The sequence below is a fragment of the Meleagris gallopavo genome, chromosome 2 (genome assembly GCF_905368555.1).
Source record: "Meleagris gallopavo chromosome 2, MGAL_WU_HG_1.1, whole genome shotgun sequence".
NCBI classification, from domain to species: domain Eukaryota; kingdom Metazoa; phylum Chordata; class Aves; order Galliformes; family Phasianidae; genus Meleagris; species Meleagris gallopavo.
Genome location: NC_139405.1, coordinates 26311725 through 26328263, shown reverse-complemented (window position 1 = coordinate 26328263; position 16539 = coordinate 26311725). Strand labels below are relative to the sequence as shown.

Genomic DNA, 16539 nt, shown 5'->3' with positions numbered 1-16539 from the left:
CAAGATTTTTTCCCTACTATTTCAGAGTTGCTCTTCATTCTGTTTCTACATACTGAGAAGGAAAAAAGGATGTTAACTCAATACTCAAGAGAAAACATCCAGTGGTAAAGCCACATCAACTTACATGTATTACTCTCAGATCTGACTCAATTCACCTCTGAATTTCGAGCCATCCACCTTACCCAAAAATAAAACCAACAAAGTGTTGCATTTCAGAGTCACCACTCTGATCAGGATGCTGCAAGAGCCACCCGAGCACCGTCTGTGTGGGGGCGGCTGTCGTGGGAGATGTCACACACAGAACAGGCTGACAAAAACCATTTACATACAGGCTGCCGCACACTGCAAGGAGCTACTATCTTTAAGCTCCGATGTGGGGGAGGAAAACAAGCAGCTTTTGCCAGCACCAAGTGACAACAAACATACCCATCCGCGCAGCCACAAAAACAGAGGTGGAGCAGAATGAAGATGGGGATACCAACATTTCCAAAAAGAATTCTTGCTACAGTAATCACAGAGCAATGTATAAAATACTGAAAGGAGATGGTATGCTACACTGCACAGATTTTTCCACTTGCAAAGGGCAAGGAGGAATGACCCACATGATGTGAAATTAGTCACAGCGCTTCCTGTTCATACTGTGTGTGCTGACCTGATGCTATCAGAGTGTAAGATTTTCTGCAGAATCTGAACCAGATTCACCACAGAAACACAAGAAGAAAAATCAGAGCGGGCAGGCAGCAAATGCAGCAGACAAAAATGAAGGACAAAACAAATTTCCTACTCTGCAGCCATCCATTCAGCTCTCACAGTGCAAAGTCCCAAGAACAACAGATTTGCTTGAGCTGCAGCTGCGTGCGGATAGCACTGTTTAAATACCCACCAGCCCTGAAAGCACAAATTCCACTAACTCTTCTCCATTCTCCAGTTATCAGCAAAGAAAATCCTTTGCAGAATTGCATGCATTTTTAATTCAACTCAATTCCCCAAAAGACACAGAAGACCACTAAGTGTGTGGAATGTGTCACATCAGACTTAGCAAACATAGCTCCTGCTGAGATTGAATTAACTTATGGGCAAAGCTACCTGCTTTCTGGACAGCTGGTTAAGGAATTTTTTAAAACCAGTTACGTTAAGACGATACCAACTTATAACTCACCTATACCATGATTTCTCTCATACAAATCAGATGCCCAGATTTAAATAAACAGACATACACAAATACATATTACAGAAACATTTTACATACAGAAAATACCATTTACTAATGGGTTTGGCTCAAGTTAAAGAAAGATCTTTCACAAAAAAAAATAAACTCTTTCTACCTACTTCAGAGGCAGCAGCTTTCTATGTATAGAAGCATTACTTCTCTTTCTTGAATAAAGGAAAGGCTTCCATCCACTTTCGTTATTCCTCCAAAAAATCATCTCTGGCTCTTTATCTCTCTAATTTTTGCTAGTTCTTCTGCCATTCTAAAGCTAATTTACATTTATGCCAGAAAAGAAACACACCATAAGGCATATAAGAGTCGTCACAGACTGAAGAAATTCCTTCCTAAAGTTGAAATGCACTGCTTTCATTCATGAAAACCTGAGTGGGGACATTTTAGGAAGGTTTATTTCCAGCTTCATCTCATCCAGTCCTTCCCAAAGGAAGAAAACATGTCATGTGGTTCCAATGCTCTGAAGTGACGTTATTAAAAGAACAGGAAAACAGACATAAGGGCTTATTCTCAGCAACAGAGATCACAGCAAAATTCAGGTTGGAAGGGGTCCTGGGAGGTTACAGTCCAACTTGCTGCTTGAAGAACGGTCAGCACAGACTCATCAGGGCTTTACCCAGGCTCTGTGAATAGATGGAGACTGCACAGCTGCTAGGGAGAAGAGCAGGCTAAGGTAGCCCGCTTCTTCCAATTCATAAACTAGTTCCTCACATAGCAGCATTACTTCTACTAATTAGGAGGTTTACTCACAGTTCTCATCATTTTCATTCTAACACAGGCTTCCATGTGGCCTGGCATAATGTCTGTGTCAAGCACATTGATAGGAACTGAAAAAAGAGCTTAGGGTGGACTTATAACTCTGCCAAAAGCATCAGTTCCAGTCTGCAACTCAAGGCATACCTATGCTCACAGCCACAGACAGGCTACCCTGGCCAGAAGCCAGTGAGCTGCTAAGCTGAGGACATGCAGTGGTGTTACTACAGGTAAATAAATAATTTGTCCCAAGGTAAACTAGGGTGTGAACCACAGCACAGCAGCTGCACATCCTCAGTCCTGCATCCCTTCCAGCACAGGATGTCTTCTCCTGGGCACCTGTAGCCACTTCAGCACAGTTCTAACAGGTCAGCCCACACCAAAACAAGACCAGCTCCTGAAACACATACACACGTGAACTAAAGTTCAGAGGTGCACTAAACACTTTTTCAAAGAAAGCAGAATTAAAAGGCACAACCAAACCCTTGTAGAATTGGTACTATGGCCATCCTGCCCCACTGCCAGCCAAGAAGCCAACTTTAGAGCACAGCTCTCAACCAAGCAATCACATTATGGTGTATTGCAAAGCCCACATTTCAACAAAACAAAGCAGCTGTCTGGATTGGCTTGACATAAGCAAGACCCAGTGTTACGTATTATTTCTGCCACAACTCACAGCAGCTTAAATAATTCACACCAGCGGTCTTGACACTCATCCTCCCAGCAACTGGCCTATCAGTTTAATTGCATTTTCTTGCAATGCAAACAGAACTGGAGCAAGAAAGGCCTAGACGCCCTGGGTTTTAAATACATCCATATACTTATATTGCATTTTGTGAAAGGGCAGAGGGAGGAAAGAGGTTTTGTTTTGCAAGAATGCTGCACAAGCTTCTCATGCTATTGCTTCAAATTACTGCCACACAAAAGCCTTGCATCTTACAGCAAGTGCAGAAAACTCGTGACCTCAGCTGAAACCCTCCAAAGACATTTTGATCCACAGCATGGAAAATGAAACAGGGAAATTGCCTCTGAAAGGCTGCTTAGCTGCACCAAAGCAGAACTCAACACCTACTCCCAGACATTCAACTTTTGGTTGCAATAACCTAATCCTAACACTGTTACACTCATTATGCAAAGGAGAACATTATCTGCTTAGACTTGCACCTACAGTTCTAGTTGATGTCTAAAACCAGGAAAGCTTCCTGATTGAACACACGTGTAGCCACGGGGGTGGCAAGCAATGCTCTGAGAAGCCACTTCAGTCACCTCCCCCAACCAGTTCCACATTGGCTTGGCATACCTCCCTGCAACACAAAAGACAACCACCTCAATCCAAGGACATCTGTTTTCCTGAGCATATCAAGATGTGACGCCTGCAGGCTGGTTGCTCTACAGCTTCACAGCAGATCTTTGAACCTGGACTTTAAACGACAACAAAGCAGCCTCCGTCTTTTTGATCACACATCCTTATTCTACTGAGCTAGCATTTCCAATAAGCACATTCATAAATAATATATGGACTTCTAAACTAATATAATGTGCATGTTATGTAACCTACTCAAATATAATTTGAAGAATGAGATAAAGAAAAACTAAAAATATTTTTCAATTTCATTACAGTACAAAATATTTTCTGTGTCATTAGAAAAACAGGAATTATATTTTTAGAGAGAACCATGTGATGGATTGTGGTTCTGCACTTTTTTTGGCAAAAAAATCTTTGGTTTACACTGATACACTGATTGAAAGGTCCAGTTCTTGGATTTAATTTCATATTCAGTTTTAATGGCTGCCATAGCTGACAAAGGCATGCAGACCCAAAGGGAAGTAGTGCGCTGTAGGCTGCACTGACTAAATTTCTTTTAATTTAATAATAATAATAATAATAATAATAATAATAATTTAATAATAATAATCAGCTAGTATATTTCCCTCTACCCTGTGTCGATCGGTTGGTCATAAACAACGTTAACAACAAATGGGTTCAAAACCCACCAAAACTCATTATTTGGACAATTTTTAAAAGGGTTAGAAATTTGTGTACAGGTATGAGTTTTTGTAGGCAGCATATTCAGCAACTGCAACAAAAAAATAACAACAATCAGATAATGATGGAAACATTTGCCAACATCTGCTGTAAAAGCAGTTTCAGTTGCTTCCTTGTCATTAAAACATCACCTCTACCTTGAATGGACAGATAAAACATGTTGGGTTTTTGCTCTTTGTAAACTCCTGCTAGGTAGCATGCTACTGACAGTCATCACAGAAAAGGTGAGCAAATTTGGAGCGCTCATCTTTTTGTTAAACATTTTTAAGTTCAACAGCTCTTTTAAGCACTTTGCCACAAGAAAACCAGTGAGGGTGTGTGTGAAAGATGCTTTTGCTCACTTCCCCCTGCATCACAGAGTACCGTAATAATTCTACCATTCAAAGGTTTTGCGTTTACAGAACTACCAAACTGATAACACCCTGGATCACTCTGTGCACTTCTTGGTTTCTCTTCTTTCTACAAAATCTTACCTACAACTGATAACAAATTTCTCGTGATGCCACCTCTGCAGCCTTACTCTAGAAACCACTTTTTCATTAATTGCAAAGCAGTGGCTCCAGAAGTTGTTACACCTGCGCAATTTTTTCAAAAACTTTGTTTTTACTAATTTATGCCTTACAGTATATTCTCCAGTGTTTTTCCTTCAATGGCTTGTTTGTAACAGTTCTTCCTTCAAATCCCAAGGATTTGATACAAGGAAAGTATTTATTTGCTAACAAAGGAATACATTTTAGCTTGTGACCACATTGTCTTTCATGTATCATTTCAGCCATTTACCACAGCAGGAAGAACAAGTGTTCGCGCAACGGTATGCGGTTTGACCCCTTAGCTATTGAGAAAGAAACCCCAAAAGAAGCTGCTAAAAATTTATTGCAAGATTCAGTTAAATTTTTTAATTACTGAATTGAATGTTGCTGGACTTCAAACATCACTGGTGTGACCTAATTACAAAGGTAGAAGCGAGGACTGCAGAATGTGGCTAATGAAAGGCTCATACTAAGAGAAGTGTCAGCTCCACCATTTTTTTATTGCTCACTTCTGTGTGCATTATCAGCAATCCACAACATCCTGATGGAAATCTTCAAGGCACAAGGGCTGCTCCAAAAGTAATGCCTCTATTATATGATGTTGGCCCATGACATCAGAGGCAGGTGTTAGTGATAAGCAGTAGAGATTGAACATTCCTGCCAGTATTCCACTACATGTTGTTGCTGTATGTCAGAGGGCAGTAGAAGGGCAGTCTCACACAATGGCATCTGACATGGAAGTGCAGATGAAGCAAAGGTGCGTCTGAATTCCTCCATGCAGAAAAATGGCACAGTGCCATTCATCAATACTTGCTGAAGCTCCATGGAGACTAAACAAGGCATGTGAGCACACTGAGGCAGTGAGTGGTGCATTTAAGCAATGATGCCATCATAGCAGCTGTGAAACAGGGGATCACCTTTATGGATGCAGATTTTCATACATTCTTGTTTATTGCCGGAAAAATGCATATCTAATGGTGGCAACTACACTGAAAAATAGCACTTTGCAGCTGAGAATTTGCTGTACCAGACAGTGCTATTGTGCTCTCTGTATCTGTTCTAGTTTCCATGAAAATAAATAAAAGGCATTACTTTCAGAACAACCTATGTATTTTCTTTCTGAATCCCAATGGAACATTTGTACATCCCTGGTTTGTAGCAGGACACCTCCATTCTATGATACATCTGACTGCAGTGAAGGAGATAGCACTGCTGGACTACAGTAAACAGGTGAGAGCAGCATTCTCTCACAACTTGCTGACTTGGTTAACATCATCCACATACTTTCACAGATGAAGAATTACATTCGTCTCTAGCCTAAATACAGCAGGCAGAAGTGGAGAAGTAGGAAAGCCAAGTGGACGGGGCACAACAGAGTATGGTTGCACTGATGATCTAGGGATGTACTGTTTGGGCTCACTGCATCACTGCCTGGCAGCAGCACCAGTGAGAAAGTTCTTGTGTAAAACTGCAGTCACTGAACCAGAGTACACTTCAATATGTCCCTGGGGATGTTCAAGGCCAAGCAGGATGGGGCCCTAGGTAGCCTGGTCTAGTATTAAAGGGGGAAGTTGGTGGCTCTGCCTGTTGCAGGGGCATTGGAGATTCAGGATCCTTGAGGTCCCTTCCAACCCAGGCCATTCTGTGGTTCTGTGATGTACTTTTGGAGCAGAAGAGAAAAAAAAAAAAAAAAAAAAAAAAAAAAAAAAAAAAAAAGGGATTACAACTTAACAAAGCACCTGCATCTACAAAGCAGAGCTTTTGCCTATCAGACAACTACCCTGATGTCAGCACAAGAACTACATGCTCCCCTGTCTAGTTGACATAATTGTAGGCAGGAGCACTTTGAAGCATACATGAGGTACAGAACAAAGTCTCTTCCTCTGATGTGCATCAACATTTAAAAGAGACAGTTTTTGTTAAGCAAAAGTGCAAACAAGTTCTGCAAACAAAATGCCTTATTCTCAGTTAGGCAGTTCTCAGCATCAGACTGTACCACACATTCTTGCATTAGCCAGCAATGCCATCTGCAAGGCTGGCAGGTTCCAGAGCAGTGAATGGGGGGTCCCAGCTAAGTCAGAATATGTTCAGATAACAGCTCTCCTGGTCTGAGCTGGATTAGAGTAGAAAATGATTAGAACCCATCAAGAAAAAGCCTACAGTAAGCAGTCCATACTGACAATTGTGTCATATCGATATCTAAATGAATTAGTGTAAGTAGGGAGGGAATTCACACCCTCAGGATTTTCCCTGCCCCTTACAGCCTATCACCCATTTTTGCTCTATGGGTACATGACAGCAACATGTCCCCCGGTCAGCCAGAAGCAGCAATGCAGGCAGGATTTACATAAGGTGAGAGGCGGTGGTGGTAGAAGGACAGAGGAAGATCTGGATTCTCCCTTTGTACCACAGCAGAACTGTAAGTCTTCCTTACAGTCATAGGACTAACAAACAGTAATGCAGGAATGGATCATCTTTATCTTGACACAGGCAATTACAACATGCTTTTACTTTCCCTTATTACTGCCCAGAAAGGACAAGGCAAATGTTTTATCTGAACATGGAAAAGTGTCATCACCCTTCCAATAATCCTATTCTACATTTATCTTACTTGTCAAGACAAGTCATATCCTTACACAGCAAAAAAGAGAGCATGTAGGAATCTTACGCACTACAGAAAAGTTTTTCTTGGACAACTTGATCTCTTATGATCAGCCAATGGAACAATACCAAGCACAAAAATACACAGTCATAAGGACAGATGTGGTGGTGGGTTGTTTTTTTTGGCATCAGTCAGGATAGCATTCTAAATGCTAGTCTGGGAAACGAGAGTGCGACTTGCGAGCTTTTATGTCCTCAGAAAAAAGGGCAAACTGAGGAAGTATCCAATTAGCCTGCAACAGGTTTGTGAACTGTCACCTGGACAAAACATGTCTCTAGCAAAAAGAAATCAGAAGTGTGAATTCATTCTGAAAGGAGGATAACAAAATAGATTATGACTCTGCAAAACTACATAGCATTTCTAAACTCAGCTTATCTGCACTAGCAACTGTTCAAACTGCTGGTTCTTGAAATTACTTCAGTCACTGTTCCAGCACACTCAATAGTTTGGGTATTGCCATCTCATTCAACAAAGACCAAGTACATAGAAATGCCACACCACAGAAGTTAACTGGAAATTCAGGTTTTGGAAGGACTCTCCTTAAAAATATGACTGTTTGAGTTAAGCCCACAACATGTTTTATTTAATTATTTGAACAAAATTTATCTTTGCAGCATGCAATGGGCAGCATTAAGTAAAAAAAGAAAACAAACTGAAGTTAGAATTTGATGAAATGCTGAAATTAGTCTTCAAAATAAAGGCTCTCTTCCATGAAGCAAAGGAGAAAAAAAAACAAAAAACCACAACCCCCTCCTCTCTTTTTTCCTTTCATCTCATTCCATTTGTTTAATCTAGTGAACAGCTTTTCAAAGCTGAAGAATCAATACAGCTTTGATTAAATAAAACCAAGTGGGAAAGGTTACTTTCCACTTTTAATCTATTTATTAAAAAAAAAAAAAAAGCATTAATCACCAAAACTCTACCACTTCTAACTCTACACAAGCATTGAGTTAAAACTGTCTGTTTCAAGTGAAATTTATTTAACTGAAAATCTTTTCTTAATCAAACTATTTAATGAGCAAGAAAAAAAAAAAGTAGATTTATCATTACTTAGCTTTGCAATAAAGACATTTTTAAATGGACATTTTATTCTAGTTTCCAAGCAAATACAGCTGAGCACAAATTTCACCTAGAGAATTAGTTGTGCTGGAGAAAACAGTATTAAAAAATAATGAAATGACACGCAAATGTAAAGGACTTCCCTGAAGCATATGAACGAATAGGTGAAGTATCTCCTGATTAGGTAGAAAGAAAAAATGATAGTACCACAGCTATGGTTAGTAGATGCAAACCCACATTTTTAATAGATTCTCAAAACAACAAGAAATACCATAAGAATTAAATGAAGAAGCAAAAAGGAAGTTTAAAATAGATAGTTAAAAAAAAAAAAGAGGCACAAACTGATCCATCTAAAAATCATGCTAAAACCAAGTGCGTAGGTTTCAGAAAAGACTAAAAGTTCTTTCTTTTTATTATTTCTTAAAAGATTTGTTTCTCCGCATACTTGTGATACCACCATTTTCCATCCACAGCACTATTATAACCTGCAATCACTTCCAATTTTACAAATCCAAGATTGAGATTTTACATGGACAGAAAGCAGAAAAATATCTTTTCAAGCAATGCTGATCTCACCTTGGAAGTTTTAAAAGACACAACCTTACAAGAAACATGAAAATGTGAGACTAGTCCTAAATGCAACTAAACAAACACAGAACCCTGAAAACCCACAGAGCTGATCTAAACCCAGAATCCTGGATGGATTCTTAAATTCTGGAAAAGCCCTCACATGCTGGGCTCAGAGCTCTGCTACCATCAGTCTAACTCACAGCTCCTGGGAAAGCTCCAAAGAACAGTGACTGGCTTGAAGCATGTGCATGGCTCAATCTAGAAGCATTGGCATCGCGACCTTACGGTTCTTCAGAAGTGTCACATTACTACTGCTCTTGAACACCTTCAAATGGCTAAAGTAGGGTATAGGACAAAATACAGAATGTTCCAAGCCACGGGACTAAAAAAAAATTCTTATACATGTGATTTGTGGTTGACTTGTAACAAAATACAAACTCCCCAAGGCTTCTCACAGTCACAACATTTAATGATCTCTTCTACGTGTCTTTTTTTTCCGAGATTCAAAAATGCTGAGCTCCATATCAAAACCTTTTGATACCATGGGGCTCCTTTCTGAGGTTTTCAAATACCTCAAGCCTTTAGAAATCAACGTAGTAGAGATTCACCTCAGCATTCCTTAGCCTCCCACAAGTATGTTATCCCAAAGCTTCATTCCAGCCACCACTGAACCAGGCCTTCAGTCCATCCACATGAGGCACCAACTGAGGAGGCCATGAGTTCAGCACTGCCAGCTTCTGACTGTACAGAGATTCAGACCTGATCTCCCACACTGAGCTGAAATTAGCAGTAAAGACACAAAAATTACTGAAGGATGGACAAAGGGAAACAAAGAGGTAGTGGGACTGTTAAAGCCCTACTTCCCAGGAAAGCAGCTAGAAACTATGAGCATTCTTATTTCACCACTGATTTGCATGCAGAGATTCAAATAGGAAGTCCATTGGAGGTCTGGCAGCAGATCTGCTGGATGCAAGGAGCTCCTCCCTAATGGAGTGACTCACCCCACAGCAGCTCTGACACTGCACATCCCCATCAGAAGTCTAAAGAACTGCCAGTCATGACAGAGCCCAGGGTCCATATGCCAATTAAGTCCTCCCCACGCCTTCATGACTCAGGTTGGCAACGGGCTGCAAGAAAGGCTGGGCACCACGCAGCTCCCAAACAAAAGAGGCTTCAGACTTCTAGGTGCACCACCTCCCTGCACTCACACCAAGTACTTAGGCAACAAAAGAGGAGAGAGCACATCTCCATTGGAACTAATCCAAAAAGCATTTAAAAAGAACAAAAACCAGCACAAGTATGCAATTCACATTACATCTTTTTCATATTTTTAATATATTTACACAAAACCTACTCTAGAATAGCTTAAAATGGCTCTGACACTACAGAAAATGACTGAGTCAACAGACAAGTTAGCCATGGGAGATCTTTTTCCTACTTCCTTTCTTCAGTTTTGCCACTGACTCACAGCATGACAGAAAGCAACTCACTTCAGTTCTCCGTAGCTCCAACTTCCTATCCGTACAACCAGCTTAATGAACTTCAGTTGTCTACATAAATTTTATTTCAAAGACACTCACTGTAAAAAGCCAAATACCAGAAGCAGCAATATCACCAGGCAAGAAATCACTCCATTCACGTTTCTGCAGAGAACAGTGACATGAGCTAGGGAATGAAAACCTCCAAACACAAAAATATAGGAACATATAACCCCCCTGATAGCTACAAAAACTAATTTATTTAGACACAGTTATTCCACAAATAGGGAATTTAGGTGAGCTTAAGTCCTGGCTAGAGATACACTTTGCTTTGAAAAGGGTTAGGTTGTGACCAACTCTACCATAGTAGAAAGATCTATCCACTGGGAGCAGATGGGGATCACTGCAGTTTCTGCAGCAAGTGCTGCCAGAGGTAAGGCAAGCCAATGGACTTACATCTACACGTGCAGTTTTGCAGCTCTGCCTGCATGCCTCAAATGGGCAACACAAGTAACAAAGCCACAGTGCATCCCAAAAGAATAAGAAGCAATACACAAGCAAGTTTTATTACTCAATACGGTTTCTCACAACTGCTTGCATCAGCAATTACCTGCCATACTGTAAACCAAGTAGAGGTTTTAAGGTGGAATTAACCTCACAGAAGATGAGGAGGAAGGAGAGACACGTACACTCCAACCACCCGTTAACTCACAACAGAGGTTAACAGTCACCACTAAGAATCAAACTGTTGTTAGTGCTCCACTCAGTGCCCACAGGACTATGACGTGCTACTCCTCTCCCATCAATGCAGGGATTTGGGAACAGGAGAAGCAGAAGCCATCAGCTTAGATACTGGAAGAATCTTAACTTCTGACATTTATCCTGCAATTTGTTGGTAGCTCAAACCCTAGTATTCATAAACAACTTCAGTATTTCATGTGTGAACTCATTTTGGGTGGAAGCCAACAGAGCATGGCAAGCAAGAAAACTTTTCCTGCTCTTCAACTTCTACAGCTCAATTAGTAGGGCAGCAAATTTGTATCTCTTCTTACTGTAACATCAACCAACCACCTGCTACCATTCTTCAGAGGTCCCTCAGATTTAGCTCAGCATCCAGCCTTCAGTATTGTGGAATTTAAAAGGTGCTCTAAGAAAGCAACCTCAGTTTTACTGTCTCATGTTTCATTTCTACCCCATACTGGATTTGCACAGATCCTCTTTCTCACCGTGTTTTAGTTTGCCTCCAACATTAAGACGGAGAAGTATGAATGCCTTTGATTTGACTTTTTTCTTGTGACCCTTCCTGCACTATCCTTGAGAACAGTACTACCTACACACAAAACAAGACGGTTTCATATTTATATTAAGTAGTAACAAGCCCTGGTCTGTTACTGGGTGAACATGAGTATTCTCGCCCCTTCCTCCAGTTACAAAAAGATCAGAATGAAAAATTAAGCAGGGAATTGAAGTTCCTGAAATAAAGAGAAAATAAAGATAGGGTTCTGGCTTTTTTTGGATTGTTGCGTTAATGATCTCTGCAGAAATTTTATCAGTGATGCTCAAGAGTGACTTTAGAGAAGTTTTCAGCTTGTGTAAGCTAACAGTAATTCAACCAAAGGCATCAACAGAATTTCTATAGACACCAAATGAAAAAAAAGAAAAAAAAAAAGGAAAAAGTCCTTATACTAACATTTAAGTAAATTTTAAGTAATTCAAATTCATGTTCTGCTACTTGTCCTGCAGCTGTAGCTTGAGCAGACACATTTTGAAAAGAAAATTTAGATCCACGCTGCTGTTGTCACAGTTTCCTGTGCAAGTTTCTAACACCTGCTTCTGTAGAACTGGTATGTCAATCATACAGAATACAGAAACTACGATCCTAGGAGTGAGCACTTTCTTTAAAGTTAGCTGGGCAAGTTCCATTCAGCTGGACTTTTTGGTCAAAAGCTTTGGTAGAATATCAAGTGACTTACTATATACCCCTGATATCCTGGCTGATCTGGAAGTAATCATTAAGGAGGATGAACGCTGTGAAACAGGACTGCAAAGAGGTAACTCTGTAATAGTGGGAGCACCTTATAAACACGCACAGGTGCAAAAAAAAAAATATTTGTACTCCACACTAAGCTGTTAAAAAAAAAAATATTAAAGCCTGATCATCTGAGCTAAACACCTCCACCTCCTGCATCTTCATAAGGCAGTGTGGTCATCTATCACAGAAGTCTTCCAGGAGCAATGTCATTTTGTCAGCATTCATGCATACCTTGTTATACTCTCATCTCACCCAAGGATCTTACCCAATTCCCAGAAAGGCTGAGTGCCCCACTAGTCTCAAAAAACAAAAAATCCTACAATAAATGGACTAGTAGTCACTCACTCTTCTGTACCATGCAAGCTCTAGTACAAGTTACAGGTGAATTAGTCCTACTCCACAAAAGCTCATTAACAAAGCAGATTCAACCAGTGCCACAGCAAACATAACCAAAGCAAGCAAGGCAGCAAAAACAGGTTTAAAAAAAAAAAAAAAAAAAAGGAGAACGAATGTGTGAGTTCACAGAACACCCAAATTATCAGCAATACTAGCAGCCCAGTCAAATAGCATGTTGGGTTGATTTGGCATCACTCTTTTACATACCAGTTGAAGGTATCTGATCATCACAGAGTTCTCATTCACCTAATTAGCTGGTGGACATGCTGAAAAGAGTAGAAAGCAGTAGATAGGTAGCAGTACTTGAGCAACATTTATAAAGAAACTGAAAGCAAATGAAGGAGAAGGCTACTGATCTTCCCCCTCCCAAAGCAATAACCAACTAGAGCCTTCCTTTCACCCACTCAAAACTGAAATACGCTTTCACTATCAACAGAGGCGGTTTTGATTAAGATCTCTCACTGCAACATTCGTAGAAATAAAAAGGGAAGGAGACTCCTGTTTGTACAATAGGTCTGACACCATGTGATATACATTGCAAAAACATACTACCCTGATTTGAAAGCACATATTGCATTAGTCCAGAGTTTAAAACTTGGTAACAATGTCCTCGTTTATTTCACAGAAATCATTAACATTTACAAGTGGATGAACTCTAAGAGAAAACGCAGGCCCCAATTAAGCTGAAAGGTTGATTTAGATTTTCCCAAAAACACATAGCATAGGTGTGTTGCTGACTCACAGCCAATAGTTACCACACTATTTCCAATGTCAAGCTTTTCTTTGCAAGTCAGCCAGTTTTAAAAACCATGGACTAAGACTCCTTAATGCCTTTAAAATTAAACTACACAGACCACAGCCAGTAGGATTTTCTAAAGGTACAGCACTGCCCTAATTCTGTTCCAATCTTGGAAATGTAACTTCAACCTCAACAGCATACTTCAAATATACACACGTGATCCCTTACCTTTAATAACAAAGGCTTCAGCCACCAGACGCAGCATGTACAAAGGTTCATCTTTTGTTGAGAGGTCATCAATTCCTGCTTTTGCATACATGCTGATGGCATCTCTGTAGGATCCCTCTACATAATGAAGCTTTCCAAGGATCAGCATAGTTTCTGTCATATATTTAGGCTGAAAAGGAGGTGGGGGAAAGAAAAGAGTGAATACACAGTAAAATACCAGATAGCACAAATGAGGTACTCGAGAACAAACTGAGCAAATTAAGAATGCTTTATTCTTAACCTCGCAAACTACACAGGTTGGGGTAAGAAGGATTTAAGTGTCTAGTGACTTTTGGGATAAGCTAGTGAGAGAAGTAAACCACAAAGGTCAAGGAACTACTCTGAAGTGGTTGACCCGATTCTATTCGTTCACCAGCCTCTGCTAACACATAAAAGCTTACCAGTGTCAGAACTGGCCACATACACATAAATCCCCTGCATCGAAACTAGGAAGAAAGTGTTGTTCAGTCAGCTACTATCCTCTCCTCCATACTTTTAACTAAAGAGCAGGAAAGCTCCCAAGCTTTCTCAAGGTAGAAAAAAAGAAGGCATGTCTACCATTTTTAAGATTTGACTGGTTTCCTAAGGATTGAAAATATCCATACAAACTGATGAAGAAAAAAAAAATATCTCAGTAAAATACTAACGTTCAGACCCTTCTTGTGCTTCAGAAAGCATGAAGCGATTCCTAACTCTGCCCTCCTTTTCTCAACACACTCAATCAACACAGGCCCAATCTTAAATGAGTAGCTAAGTCATAACTAAGAAACACTAACTGCAATTCCTGAAGCCAAACCTAACACTAAGACCTGAGAAAATTCAGTTGTTCTTTCCATTACTGGGGTTGAACTGTAGAGCTAGATGCATCACGCTTCCTTCTCCAACCTTCTATTTTTTAATTATACTGACTTTCAAGAAGTTAACAAGGAGCACCCCTGGGGAAAAAAAAAAACAAAACACTAAGCATGTGTGCCACAGCAAGCAATTCAAGTATAACACACGCTTCCAGGATAACTAGCCCGTAAGTTTAAAAGTAATACAAGTCTAGAACTTCAGACTGTCGTAACTCACAGATTTCTTAAAGCTATTTTACTGTGTGTCAAGGATGCCAGCAACCGCTGATCTTGAAACTCTCCCAAAGCTCTGCAGCTTAGCTTACGTGCAGCTACAAACCACGTACCCAGACCATAAAATAAATCTGAGGCATAACTTTGCCTATCTTCTCTGGCAGAGGCTGAGAGAAATGCCAGGCTGTAATCCTGGACTTGCACTACAACCTCAGACACCCAGCAGCTGCTCACAGCAGGTCTCACATCCATCAGGAGCTGCACACAGTTCCCTCAGCCCATGAGCAGCAGAAGGTCCAGCAGACGGCTAGCCCAGCAACACTGCTCTGTGGCCATGCCTCAACACTGCAGAGAGCTCCACCACTTTCTCAACAAAAATAAACAGTACATATTTGCAGCACATCATCTGTTTGTATGTACTACATCCAACAGAAGAGACTGCAAAGGGGCACTGAATTACCAGTACATCAGTAATACCTATAAATACAGCATGGTACACAGAGGGACGTGATTAGGCAACGTCCTTCCTATCAGGCTAACAAGTGCATAAGAAAAGTATCAGATTAACAGGAATTACAGTGACAGGGCCCACTTACTCGCAGTTTTCCTCTGATTAAGACATTGGTCAGATGCTGCTTAGCCTCACTCAATTTTGGCTCACTCCTCTCTGTCAGTGGAACAGAGTCCTTCAGTTTGGCAAAGTTTTCCTTCAAGCATTCTTCCAGCAAAGCTTCTGCAAGCAGCATACTCCCGTAGTCCTCTAAATGCACACATCAATCAACAAGAAACATCACTTAGAGCTGATCACTCAAGAATGCTATTTTTATAATATAACTAGCGTTAAATTAGCAATTAAAGAGCATTAAAGAATACACCACCTTCAAGAGACAGAAATAGTAACCCCTAGAGACAGAAAGAAATAATAAGGGGGGGAGTAGGAGGGAAGAGAAGTTGCACTAACTTCGAGCTACTGGAAACCTTATGACACTTCCTTTTGACTTGAAGATCTCCCTGACAGGATCCTACAGCTTTGACAGCACAGTTCATCCTCGTGCTAGAGTGACATGGCTGCAAACCAACAGGTAACGCTTTCAGAGCAACTAAACTGCTGTTATGCTTAAGGGAACAAGTGAAGGTCCCAGCTCCACGCGGCACAGCCTCGCTCCTCAGCGGTTCTCCCACAGAGAGGCGAGGCGCAGCCCGCGCTTCAGCCCGGACGGGATCCTCACAGGACGACCGGTTCGGAGCCGGAGGGCTTCAGCACAGCGCGCCGCCGGGCCGGGCACAGCGACCCCCGCACGGAGCGCCCCTCTCGCCCCGCCGCAGCAGGGCTCCGACCCGCTGAGCACGGAAGCTTACCCGTTTCCTCCGTGCCCCCCGCCGCCACTTTCCGCCGGGTGCGTGCCGGCGGCAGCAGCTGCTGCTGCACCAGGAGCCGGAGCTGCCCCCAGTGCCCCTCCGCCCGGCACCGCTCAATCTCCCCCTCCAGTTTCACGTGAGACAGCGGGCCCTTAGCCGCCATCTTAGCGCGCGCCCGCCCCGCCCGGCAGCAGCCCCCAGCCTGCACGAAGCCGCCCAGACACGGCGGGGCAGGAAAGGGCGGGGGCAGCACGCTCCCCCCGGCGCAGTCAAGAGCAAGGGGCCACGAGCCTGAGCCCGCCTCAATCCTGCGAACCACGCCCCTCACTGTAAGGCCCGCCCTCGCCGTAAGCCACGC

General features: G+C 41.6%; 1 protein-coding gene across 4 annotated transcripts in view; it reads right to left on the bottom strand.

Annotated features, from left to right (window-relative positions):
* Positions 1–16539, bottom strand: part of TTC7A (tetratricopeptide repeat domain 7A) — a 161407-nt gene that overhangs the window by 144711 nt on the left and 157 nt on the right. The window contains exons 1-3 of one of the 4 annotated variants that reach the window (XM_085219391.1): positions 16182–16536; positions 15419–15582; positions 13717–13885 (exon numbers count right to left, since the gene is read on the bottom strand). In XM_085219391.1, the coding sequence (XP_085075517.1) occupies positions 13717–13885; positions 15419–15582; positions 16182–16344 (496 nt within the window). In that variant the 5' untranslated portion in view covers positions 16345–16536. Of the gene's footprint in view, positions 1–12956; positions 13019–13716; positions 13886–15418; positions 15583–16181; positions 16537–16539 lie in introns of those variants that run through there. The other 3 variants (XM_085219392.1, XM_085219390.1, XM_010706789.4) reach the window with 3 other exon arrangements.